This window comes from Oryzias latipes, chromosome 16 (genome assembly GCF_053564925.1).
Source record: "Oryzias latipes strain Hd-rR chromosome 16, Olatipes_Hd-rR_3.1".
Taxonomy (NCBI): domain Eukaryota; kingdom Metazoa; phylum Chordata; class Actinopteri; order Beloniformes; family Adrianichthyidae; genus Oryzias; species Oryzias latipes.
In genome coordinates, this window is record NC_136252.1 from 36048127 (window position 1) to 36061355 (window position 13229).

The 13229-nt window shown below is 47.3% G+C and overlaps 1 protein-coding gene across 4 annotated transcripts in view; it reads right to left on the reverse strand.

Annotated features, from left to right (window-relative positions):
• crdhl (cone RDH-like) overlaps nt 1-13229 on the reverse strand; it is a 15277-nt gene continuing 2048 nt past the window's right edge. The window contains exons 1-7 of one of the 4 annotated variants that reach the window (XM_011473355.3): nt 4710-4957; nt 4355-4489; nt 3083-3274; nt 1016-1177; nt 797-916; nt 501-705; nt 1-312 (exon numbers count right to left, since the gene is read on the reverse strand). In XM_011473355.3, coding sequence (XP_011471657.2) covers nt 174-312; nt 501-705; nt 797-916; nt 1016-1177; nt 3083-3274; nt 4355-4489; nt 4710-4827 — 1071 coding nt within the window. In that variant the 5' untranslated portion in view covers nt 4828-4957 and the 3' untranslated portion in view covers nt 1-173. Of the gene's footprint in view, nt 335-500; nt 706-796; nt 917-1015; nt 1178-3082; nt 3275-4354; nt 4490-4709; nt 4960-13229 lie in introns of those variants that run through there. The other 3 variants (XM_078933742.1, XM_020701879.3, XM_020701882.3) reach the window with 3 other exon arrangements.

Consider the following 13229-nt stretch of genomic DNA (forward strand, 5'->3'; position numbering starts at 1 on the left):
TTTGTTGTGAATTTTTTTATTCCATTTCAAAAAGACTCTTTTGATCTTGGAAGGAGGAGTCCACCCGAGAACAAAGACGGCGTCTTCTGCTGGAACCGCATCAGGAGAACCGTGGGAACGTGGCGGGAAAGTGACTCCTGGACGGTGAAGCCGAGCTGCTTCCATCCAAAGCTTCACCTGTGTGACTCTGTCTGGTCCTGACTGACGCTGGAAATGTCTCCTAGTCGGACCAGCCGGGCGCTGGCGTCCCACAGCCTCCTCGCCGCCTCGTCGTCCCGCCCCTCTGGGGCCGCCTCCCTCTCCTCACAGTCACTGCAGACACACAGAGGTTGACCTGAGAGAATTTGTACCTCTTTGAACGCCACACCTGATGCTGACAGCCTCACCTGAACAAAACCATCTGACTCATTTGGGTAAGAAGATGTTCCACCCAAAACCACTAAATATCCTGCCCCCCACCCCAGAAAACCCACAACAGTTCAAAGGTGGGTCTGAAATACCTGAAGTAGCATCCGGACCGATCCTCCAGACCCGGGGTCACGGCACAGAACAGGGTGGTCTGGCAGCCCTGCCATGGCGTCTTCATGAGCAGCAGGGCGGGGAGCCTCAGCAGCGCCCCCAGCAGGGGGAACCAGCTCTCCACATGACGACCCAGCTCGGTGCGGATGACGCCCGGGTGGAGACAGAAGGCCGATACACCTGAGCCTGGAGAACAGGTGAAGACAGCAGGTGCAGTTGGGTTCTGACACAGCTGGTTCTGGAGGAACCAGGACCTCTGGGTTCTGCTGGTTCTTACCTTTGAGCCGGCGTGCCAGATCCCGAGTGAACAGGATGTTGGCCAGCTTGCTCTGCCTGTAACTCTCCAGAGCGCCATACGGCCGCCGGCTGAAGAAAAGGTCGTCAAAGTCGATGCGACCTGAGGATGAAAGAGGCGGCCTTTAGCTCCAGAACCTGGACCAGGACACAGATGTCCCAGATGCTCTGGAAGGATTGGGTGAGATGTCAGCAGTCTTACCCCCCCTGTGGGCAATGGATGATACATTGACCACGCGGCTGGGGGAGGAGCTTCTCAATTTCGGCAGCAGCAGATTGGTCAGCAGAAAGTGACCCAGGTGATTGACAGCCAGCTGCGTTTCGAACCCATCCTCCGTCAGCCGTTTTGGACACATCATGACTCCTGCAAACAGCTGCAGACTCAATCTGGGGCCCGTGGAGGGCTGACAGGTGGGAAGACAGATGGAATCACAGGTAGGCTGACAGGTGGGCTCACAAGTGGGCTCATTAGTGAGCTCACAGGTGGGCAGACTGGTGGGCTCACAAGTGGGCTCATTAGTGAGCTCACAGGTGGGCAGACTGGTGGGCTGACAGGTGGGCTCACAGGTAGGCTGACAGGTGGGCTCACAAGTGGGCTCATTAGTGGGCAGACTGGTGGGCTCACAGGTAGGCTGACAGGTGGGCTCACATGTGGGCAGACAGGTAGGCTCACAAGTGGGCTCACAGCTGGGTTCACAAGTGGGCTCACAGGTGGGCAGACAGGTAGGCTCACAAGTGGGCTCACAGGTGGGTTCACAAGTGGGCTCACATGTGGGCAGACTGGTGGGAAGACAGATGGGCTCACAGGTAGGCTGACAGGTGGGCTCACAAGTGGGCTCATTAGTGGGCAGACAGGTGGGCAGACTGGTGGGCTCACAGGTAGGCTGACAGGTGGGCTCACAAGTGGGCTCATTAGTGGGCAGACAGGTGGGCAGACTGGTGGGCTCACAGGTAGGCTGACAGGTGGGCTCACATGTGGGCAGACAGGTAGGCTCACAAGTGGGCTCACAGGTGGGTTCACAAGTGGGCTCACAAGTGGGCTCACATGTGGGCAGACTGGTGGGAAGACAGATGGGCTCACAGGTAGGCTGACAGGTGGGCTCACAAGTGGGCTGACAGGTGGGCTCACAAGTGGGCTCACAAGTGGGCAGACAGGTAGGCTCATAAGTGAGCTCACAGGTGGGCTCACAAGTGGGCTCACAAGTGGGCTCACATGTGGGCAGACTGGTGGGCTGACAGGTGGGCTCACATGTGGGCAGACAGGTAGGCTCACAGGTGGGCTCACAAGTGGGCTCACAAGTGGGCTCACAAGTGGGCTGACAGGTGGGCTCACAAGTGGGCTCACAAGTGGGCAGACAGGTAGGCTCATAAGTGAGCTCACAGGTGGGCTCACAGGTGGGTTCACAAGTGGGCTCACAGGTGGGCAGACTGGTGGGCTGACAGGTGGGCTCACATGTGGGCAGACAGGTAGGCTCACAAGTGGGCTCACAGGTGGGCTCACAGGTGGGCAGACTGGTGGGCTGACAGGTAGGCTCACAAGTGGGCTCACAGGTGGGTTCACAAGTGGGCTCACAAGTGGGTTCACAGGTGGGCAGACTGGTGGGCTCACAGGTAGGCTGACAGGTGGGCTCACATGTGGGCAGAGAGGTAGGCTCACAAGTGGGCTCACAGGTGGGTTCACAAGTGGGCTCACAGGTGGGCAGACTGGTGGGCTCACAGGTAGGCTGACAGGTGGGCTCACATGTGGGCAGACAGGTAGGCTCACAAGTGGGCTCACAGGTGGGTTCACAAGTGGGCTCACAAGTGGGTTCACATGTGGGCAGACTGGTGGGAAGACAGATGGGCTGACAGGTGGGAAGACAGATGGGCTCACAGGTAGGCTGACAGGTGGGCTCACAAGTGGGCTGACAGGTGGGCTCACAAGTGGGCTCACAAGTGGGCAGACAGGTAGGCTCACAAGTGAGCTCACAGGTGGGCAGACTGGTGGGCTGACAGGTGGGCTCACGTGTGGGCAGACAGGTAGGCTCACAAGTGGGCTCACAGGTGGGTTCACAAGTGGGCTCACAGGTGGGCTCACAGGTGGGCAGACTGGTGGGCTGACAGGTGGGCTCACATGTGGGCAGACAGGTAGGCTCACAAGTGGGCTCACAGGTGGGTTCACAAGTGGGCTCACAAGTGGGCAGACTGGTGGGCAGACAGGTGGGCTGACAGGTGGGCTCACAAGTGGGCAGACAGGTGGGCAGACAGGTGGGCTCACATGTGTTCTCACCTGCGTTGTTGATGAGGATGTCCAGTCTATCCTCGGTGTCCAGAAACTCTTTGGCAAAGGTTCTGACAGAGTACAGCGACGCCAGGTCCAGGTGCCTGACGACCACATTCCCGTTTCCTGTGGACTTCCTGATCTCTTCTGCTGCTTGCACCGCCCGACTCAGGTCCCGGCACGCCATGACCACCCGGGCCCCTGCTCAGCAGAACAAACACACCTCACAGTCTGACCACGATGGGGAGGGAACCCTGAAGGTCTGAACAGATCTGAGTACAGCGGCTTCAGACGCCCAAGGAGATCCCGGGAATCTGGGTCTCCCCACGAGGACCAACGGCTCGGTTCTGAAACTGCAAGGATTCCAGTCCAGAGCAGGTTTGGACCACATACAGGTCCCAAGTCTGACCCCACAGCAAACCTTTTCCTGTCCGTCTGACACGCCACGACCGTTTCTTCCGATCCAGAACCAGAGCAGCTTCTCTGACGTTTGGCTTTCTTTTGCCGTCCACAGACAGAGAGCGGCCCCCCATCCCGCTCAGCCCGGCAAACCGACGGCCCAGAGGGTCTGTGAGGTCAGGGGGAGTTGGTGCTGAGGTGGGGAGGGGGGGGGGGGCGCACAATGTTTGACCTCCCACCCCGTCAGGTCAGCATCATGAGAGACACTTCAGCCCAAACGGTTTGGTCGAACCTCAGCATCAACATTATGGACGGCTGTGGGTGAGCGGGTCGTCCAATGATCGAAAAGGTTGGTGGTTCGATCACCCCAGTCAACTGTCTTTGTGTTTTTGGGCAAGACACTTCCCCCTCCCTGCCTCCAGCGCGGCTCCACTGGTGTGTGACTGAGTATGAATGTCCCGGTGATGTCAGAGGGGCCGTAGGCGGGAACTGCCAGTCTGCCCCGGGGCAGCTGTGGTGACCATCACCAAAAATGAATGAATGATGGACACACTGGAAGACATTTGAGATCAATCTAATCCAGTACTATTATTGGATGTTCTGAAGTTCTTCTCTTATCAGACACGGTTTCTTCCACATACCTGACATCTTTCCACGGATGTCTTCCGTCTTCGTCAGAGTCGTCTGAACGTGGAAAACGTGACTTTGTTGATCAAATCCTCTCACTTGGATTCACTTTTTTCTTATTTGAATCGTTTGATTAAAACCAAAACACTAAATCTGCCATTTTTCACTTATACAACATTTCTGTTCCTCGAGACCAAAGACGATCGTTGTGAGATCGTAAACGGATAAACCGCGCGTTTGGACCGGCGGACTAACCTCTGCGCGCCAGATCCCTGCTGGTCTCCTTCCCAATGCCACTGTTTGCCCCTGTCACCAGAACCGTCTTTCCATCCAGACGGATGGTGCAGCGACAAACACCTCCCCCTATCCACCTTCTGAGCGCCGCCACGCCTGCAGCAGAGAGACGGTCCTGACGTTAATCTGACAGCAAACCCCATTTTCTTGATGGCAAAGCTGTGATCCACGTCAGCCGTAGTCGGGATCAAGATCTGCATCAACACATCTCCACGGTCTTGTTCCAGTCCTCTAACTTGGATAAGATCTTGGGTCAAAAGTGGAAATCATAGTTTCAGTCGGGACAACCAGAACCTGAAAAACAACCAGAACCTACAGATCAGAGAGAACCCAAGTGCTGCTCCACACTTCATCCAAAGACCCTCCCAGACAGTCCAGTCTGCGGTACCGGGCCACGGCACAACCAGGAACTCCCCCAGAGCGGCACCCTCCATCCCTGCAGGTCAGAGCTGACTGAGGTCTGAGACCGGCACCGTGGGGGAGGGACAGATTACTGGATTAGACCAGATTATGCAGCACAGGCTTGTTCTGGATTAGCTGCAGTCAGAGAGCAGACCTTTACCTCCACCCGGTCCACTGGACCAGAACTGACACTGTAAGGAACCCTAAGCCCCCACCGGGGGCAGCAGCTCCTAACAGGGCAGACGTTCCAACACTTTCAGGGACTTTGGTCTGAAAGATGGAGGTTCTGGGTTTGGGAACCAGGAACTGCTGGGTTCCTCATTTTGGTTGTTGATAGCCAGAGGGAACTCTGAGAAACTCTGCTAATCAATTTGATTGACATGTGATTAATGGGAGTTTCAGCAGGGCTACATGGTGGTGTAGTGGTTAGCAAAAGAAGGTTCAAATCCCACTGGCGTTCTTTCATGTTCTCTCGGTTCATGTGTGCGTCTCTCCAGATTCCTCTACAGTGCAGAAATATAATAGTTCAGCGGTACGTCTGTTGTGTGTTTGAGATGCTGTTATAGGCTGCTGAGCTGTCTGGGTTAACCCCGCCTCTATCCAGGGGGTTATTCCAGAAAGCAGGTAATGCTAGTTAACACGGTAAGTTTGAGGCTAATGAAAAGGATAACCTCAGCTTTCTGTTCCAGAAATGGAGGTATGTTTCAGGGTAGTTCAAGTTGCCATAGCAACTCATGCTCTGAACATAACCTGGTCGGGAGCAAGTTTAGTTGAAGGTTAGTTTGTTTACAGAGAGGTGAAGCAGCATGGCGTGTCCATTTGAAGATGATTTAGTGGATGAAGAAGCTTAGATAATACTTTTTCCACAGTGAGAGGGTGAGAAGACCACATATGGATGTTGGGAAAATTCAACTTTTTCACTTTGATCTAACTAAGTTATTTGCTTCAGTTAAGATAAATTATTTGTTTGTTAAGTCAGTTTAAAAATAACCCGTATTTATCAGACAGTTATTTTACTTTCATTCAAATTAATTCAATTAAGTAGGTGTGACTTTGGTGCTGCTGTTAGATCGGCACCGCAAGGGATTGTGGGATACCATTCCCTTTGCCTGTCTGGACGGATTTGGGTTTAAGTTTGGGGTTTTTATAAAATGTGTTTAGTTGTTTAGCTGTTTTAGTGTGTTTCACCGTGTTTTGCCGAGTTATTTTGTCCTACTATGCTTATGTCTCTGCACCTTCTGCAGTGAAGGAGAGGATGATGAGTTTATATAGCACCCCTACCGATTATTAGGATGATGACTAAGACGGACAATTCTTTAATGAATTTGTGCGCAACGTGCATTTTTTCCTCGTTCTTTTTATTGTTATAAAAATGAGTATATCTGACGGCTCATACTTAGACATATGAGAGATCAAGAAATATAATTAATTAAGATGGAAAAATTATTAATTGAATTGGAGTAATATGACATTTAGTTTGATAAATACATAAATTTGAGTTGTAGAAACAATTATTGAGTTTTATAGATGTAATAAATTAGGTTGAATAAATTTAACTCAATTACTTGTTACCAATAGAAGTATTTCATTTAAGGTGGCAAAATTGGATAAGTTATATATATATATATATATATATATGCGTCACAAGGAAACTGGAAATAAGATCAGAAACTTGTGCGTTTACTTTGTCTGTTCTTCTACTACAAGCAGAAACTATTTCTTCTGACGATGCAGCTGTGTTACTTTTTTGATGGACGTATAATCTTCATACGCCGTCATTAAAATCTCAGACTCCGTCTCACTAAAGTATTGCGCTCTCTTTGGTTCTCCACGCGTTTCCATGGTGACTCCGGAAATCGGCGATCTATTGAGAATGTCTTTATGTACCTTCCGTGAACGTGCATTAACCCAGGGTTACCAAGTCGAGCGCAATTACACTAACTCATACCCGGTCTTTTGGAACCGACATACCCAGAGTAAGCAAGTTCAGGTGGATTTCAGCCAGAGTTCAGGGTTAAAGTCAGGGTAGTTTAAACATGCTTCCTGGAATACCCCCCTGATCTGGAGCAGGTTTAGTTGAAGGTTAGTTTGTTTTCAGAGAGGTAAAGCAGCATGGCGTGTCCATTTGAAGATGATTTAATGGATGAAGAAGCTCAGATAATACTGTCCATCATCCATCCATCTGTCCGTCCATCATCCATCCATCATCCATCCATCTGTCCGTCCATCATCCATCCATCTGTCCATCATCCATCCATCCTTCTGTCCATCATCCATCAATCTGTCCGTCCATCATCCATCCATCTGTCCGTCCATCATCCATCCATCGTCCATCCATCTGTCTGTCCATCATCCATCCTTCTGTCCATCATCCATCCATCTGTCCGTCCATCGTCCATCCATCTGTCTGTCCATCATCCATCCATCTGTCCATCATCCATCCATCCTTCTGTCCATCATCCATCAATCTGTCCGTCCATCATCCATCCATCTGTCCGTCCATCATCCATCCATCGTCCATCCATCTGCCTGTCCATCATCCATCCATCTGTCTGTCCATCATCCATCCATCCGTCCATCATCCATCCATCTGTCCGTCCATCATCCATCAATCTGTCCGTCCATCATCCATCCATCTGTCTGTCCATTATCCATCCATCTGTCTGTCCATCATCCATCCATCCGTCCATCTGTCTATCCATCATCCATCCATCCATCCATTCATCTGTCCATCATCCTTCCATCATCCATCCATCCGTCCATCATCCATCCATCTGTCTGTCCATCATCCATCCATCTGTCCATCATCCTTCCATCATCCATCCATCTGTCCGTCCATCATCCATCAATCTGTCCGTCCATCATCCATCCATCTGTCCGTCCATCATCCATCAATCTGTCCGTCCATCATCCATCCATCTGTCTGTCCATCATCCATCCATCTGTCTGTCCATCATCCATCCATCCGTCCATCTGTCTATCCATCATCCATCTGTCCATCATCCTTCCATCATCCATCCATCTGTCTGTCCATCATCCATCCATCCGTCCATCATCCATCCATCTGTCTGTCCATCATCCATCCATCTGTCCATCATCCTTCCATCATCCATCCATCTGTCCGTCCATCATCCATCAATCTGTCCGTCCATCATCCATCCATCTGTCCGTCCATCATCCATCAATCTGTCCGTCCATCATCCATCCATCTGTCCGTCCATCATCCATCCATCGTCCATCCATCTGTCTGTCCATCATCCATCCATCTGTCCATCATCCATCCATCCTTCTGTCCATCATCCATCCATCTGTCCGTCCATCGTCCATCCATCTGTCTGTCCATCATCCATCCATCTGTCCATCATCCATCCATCCTTCTGTCCATCATCCATCAATCTGTCCGTCCATCATCCATCCATCTGTCCGTCCATCATCCATCCATCGTCCATCCATCTGCCTGTCCATCATCCATCCATCCGTCCATCATCCATCCATCTGTCTGTCCATCATCCATCCATCCGTCCATCATCCATCCATCTGTCCGTCCATCATCCATCAATCTGTCCGTCCATCATCCATCCATCTGTCTGTCCATTATCCATCCATCTGTCTGTCCATCATCCATCCATCCGTCCATCTGTCTATCCATCATCCATCCATCCATTCATCTGTCCATCATCCTTCCATCATCCATCCATCTGTCTGTCCATCATCCATCCATCCGTCCATCATCCATCCATCTGTCTGTCCATCATCCATCCATCTGTCCATCATCCTTCCATCATCCATCCATCTGTCCGTCCATCATCCATCAATCTGTCCGTCCATCATCCATCCATCTGTCCGTCCATCATCCATCAATCTGTCCGTCCATCATCCATCCATCTGTCTGTCCATCATCCATCCATCTGTCTGTCCATCATCCATCCATCCGTCCATCTGTCTATCCATCATCCATCTGTCCATCATCCTTCCATCATCCATCCATCTGTCTGTCCATCATCCATCCATCCGTCCATCATCCATCCATCTGTCTGTCCATCATCCATCCATCTGTCCATCATCCTTCCATCATCCATCCATCTGTCCGTCCATCATCCATCAATCTGTCCGTCCATCACCCACCCGTCTGTCCGTCCATCATCCATCCATCTGTCTGTCCATCATCCATCCATCCGTCCATCATCCATCCATCTGTCCGTCCATCATCCATCCATCTGTCTGTCAATTAGGGCTGCACGATGTGAGGAAAACTCGCGATATGCGATATTGGTAATTAATATTGCGATAACGATATAAATTGCGGTATATAAACAAATAGCAAAAAAAAAAAAAAAAAAACGTCATTTCCATTTCACTGCAACAGTTTAAAAGTTATACTACAAATGACCCTTGTCGACGTAGGAGGCAAACATCAAACATAAAAGGGCTCATCTGATTGATCAAAAACGTAAACGGGTCCTTCTGATTGGTTAAATGCATAAAGGGATTTATTTCATTTGTTCAATATTTCCAGCTGCCATGACATTGTTTTAGCACATTTAAGGTAACCATTTATTGCGATTCTCGCCGTCTTTTGCGGTATGCATATTGCACAGCTTGATTTCGCGATAACGATAAATTTGCGGTATATTGTGCAGGCCTACTGTCCATCATCCATCCATCCTTCCTACATCATCCATCCATCTGTCCGTCCATCACCCACCCGTCTGTCCGTCCATCATCCATCCATCTGTCTGTCCATCATCCATCCATCCATCCGTCCATCATCCATCCATCTGTCCGTCCATCACCCACCCGTCTGTCCGTCCATCATCCATCCATCTGTCTGTCCATCATCCATCCATCCATCCATCATCCATCCATCTGTCTATCCATCATCCATCCATCCTTCCATCATCCATCCATCCATCCTTCCATCATCCATCCATCTGTCCGTCCATCACCCATCCGTCTGTCCGTCCATCATCCATCCATCTGTCTGTCCATCATCCATCCATCCATCCATCATCCATCCATCTGTCCGTCCATCATCCATCCATCTGTCCATCATCCATCCATCCATCATCCATCTGTCTGTCCATCATCCATCCATCATCCATCCATCTGTCCGTCCATCATCCATCCATCTGTCCATCATCCTTCCATCATCCATCCATCCATCATCCATCTGTCTGTCCATCATCCATCCATCCATCCATCCATCATCTATCCATCCATCATCCATCCATCTGTCTGTCCATCATCCATCCATCCATCCATCATCCATCCATCTGTCTGTCCATCATCCATCCATCCTTCCATCATCCATCCATCTGTCCGTCCATCATCCATCCATCTGTCCGTCCATCATCCATCCATCTGTCCATCATCCTTCCATCATCCATCCATCCATCATCCATCTGTCTGTCCATCATCCATCCATCCATCCATCATCCATCCATCTGTCTGTCCATCATCTTTTGAGAGATTTCCTTGCGGAAGAGATTTCTGCTGTCAGGTCACAACAAAAAGGCATTCTGGACTTCATTGAGGAGGTGAAGGTTTGGCGGGTCCAGAAGCAAGAGCAGGACCAGAAGATTGCCTTTCTGGAAAGAAGGGTGATGGAGCTTGAACAGTATACACGGATGAATGATGTGGTAATCACAGGCCTGAGCGTCAAACCCAGATCATACGCCAGAGCTGTGACCACCAACAGAGACGGAGAGCCAGATGAACAAGACATCAGCTCTGTGGAGCAACAAGTTTTGGGTTTTCTAAGGGAAAAAGGAATCCAGCTGGACTGTGACGGCATCGAGGCTTGCCATACTTTGCCTAGGAAAAATGTGAAGGATAAACCAGCCATTGTTATGAGGTTTGTCAATAGAAAGCAAAAGGCTGCTCTGCTGAAACAGGGCAGAAAGCTGAGAGGAACAGATGTTTATATAAACGAGCATCTTACAAAACACAATGCTGATATAGCAAAACAAGCACGTTACCTAAAGAAAAGAGGAAAAATACAAAGCACCTGGACAACTAACTGTAAAGTGTTCATCAAGCTCAACGGGAGCCCCGAGGAAGCTAAGGTGGTGTTGATTAGGGACATCAAGGATCTGGACAAATATTAAATATCTTCTGATATTTATGAGCCTTCTGGAAATTGAGGTAATACACTTACACTACACTTTTCCTCAGATCAAATGTCAATACAACCTCAACCGTCAACACCAGGAACACAAAACATAAATTCTTATTCTGACCAATTAAGGATGGAATCATTGGATTACATTGATCACAATTTACAGGACATGGAATATGACATTGACCCAATCAACCATTTCTTCTCTGCCATCACAGATAATTGCAGTTATTACACTGAAGAGCATTATAACGTCAACATTAAATGTAAAGATAAGTTTTCACTTGTTCATTTCAATAGCAGGAGCATGTATGCAAATTTTGATAACATTAAGGAATACTTGTGCAATTTTTCCACAACGCTTTAGTGTGATAGCAATCTCAGAAACGTGGTTCAATGCAGAGAAGGGAGTTGAAAACTTTATTTTGGAGGGTTATGAACTCAGATACTGTAACAGACTAAACAAAGGTGGTGGAGGAGTTGCTCTATATGTGGATAAAACTCTGCATTTCAGAGTAGTGAATAGCATGACAGCTGTTGTTGACAATATGCTTGAATGTTTAACAATCGAAATCTCTCAAGAAAATCAAAAAAATATAGTTGTTAGTTGTATTTACAGAACACCAGGCTCAAATATGGAAATGTTTACAGGCTGGATGGAGAAAATGTTTGTGGATAAAAATAAAGTAATTTTTGTATGTGGGGATTTTAACATTGACCTATTAAATCCTCATAAGATTAAAGCAGTTGAAGAATTTATTAACACCATGTACAGCATTTGCTTATTTCCAAGAATTACAAAACCAAGTAGGATAACTGCAAGTTGTGCAACATTAATTGATAACATATTCTCCAATGACACTGAAAATAAAACAGTTAATGGGTTGCTAATTAATGAAATCAGTGACCATCTTCCAGTTTTCACAGTATATGACAATAGTTATGTCAACCACAAGTTGCATTTCTCAATGGGATACAGACGAATTAAAACAGAAACCTCCATCAATGCATTTAAAACTGAGCTACTTGAGCATAATTGGGATGTGATTTATCAAAAAGAAACTGTTGATGAGGCTTATGATTATTTTTTGCGGATATTTGGTTCGATGTATGATAAACATTGTCCAGTTAAAAAATTCAAGGAAAAAATTAAGTATTTCCATTGTCCATGGATTACAAAAGGACTGCAGAATGCATGTAAGAAAAAGAATACTCTTTATAAAAACTACTTAAAAAAGAGAACAAAAGAGGCCGAAATTAAATATAAAAAATACAAAAATAAGCTAACGCAGATCATAAGAACATGCAAGAAGGAATATTATGGAAAACTTTTAGAGGAAAACAAAAGTAATATCAAAAAAACATGGGGCATACTTAATACTATTCTAAGAAAGGGTAACAAGGAAGACTCCTATCCAAAGTATTTTATTAGTAAGAGTGAAGAAATAGATCAAAGGGAAGAGATTGCTAAAAGATTTAATGATTTCTTTGTAAACGTGGGACCTGAGTTAGAAAAGCAAATCCCGGATCCAGGAACATTTAGAAAGGATGTGCAAATGTTAATTGACAGAAATCCCAGTAGCATGTTTCTTAACCCAGTAACTGAAAATGAAATATTAAAGACCGTGAGAGGAATGAAGGGTAAACTCTCTACTGATGTTAATGGCATTGATATGGCCTTGGTGAAAACAGTAATCAGTGGAATTCTGAAACCGTTAGAATATATCTTCAATTTATCATTCCAAACAGGTTCATTTCCTAATCAAATGAAAATTGCAAAAGTTATACCATTGTACAAAACCGGGAACAAGCATCACTTCACAAACTATAGGCCAGTTTCTATGTTACCGCAGTTATCAAAGATTTTGGAAAAAATGTTCATAACCCGATTAAACTCTTTCATCGAAAAGCACAAGATACTGGACGAAGGACAGTATGGGTTCAGGTCAAATCGATCAACATCACTGGCCCTGATGAATGTAATAGAAAATATAACAAATGCTATTGATAATAAAAAACATGTAATCGGGGTATTTATTGACTTAAAAAAAGCTTTCGACACAATTAACCACTGTATATTAATTCATAAATTGGATCGGTATGGCATTAGGGGGTTAGTGCTAGACTGGATCAGAAGCTATTTGAGCAACAGAAAGCAGTTTGTAAAGGTTGATGGTGCTTGTTCCCAATGTTTGGACATTGTTTGTGGTGTCCCTCAGGGGTCGGTTCTGGGACCAATATTGTTTATTTTATATATAAATGATTTATTTCAGGTTTCTAACAAATTACGGCTAGTTCTATTTGCTGATGATACAA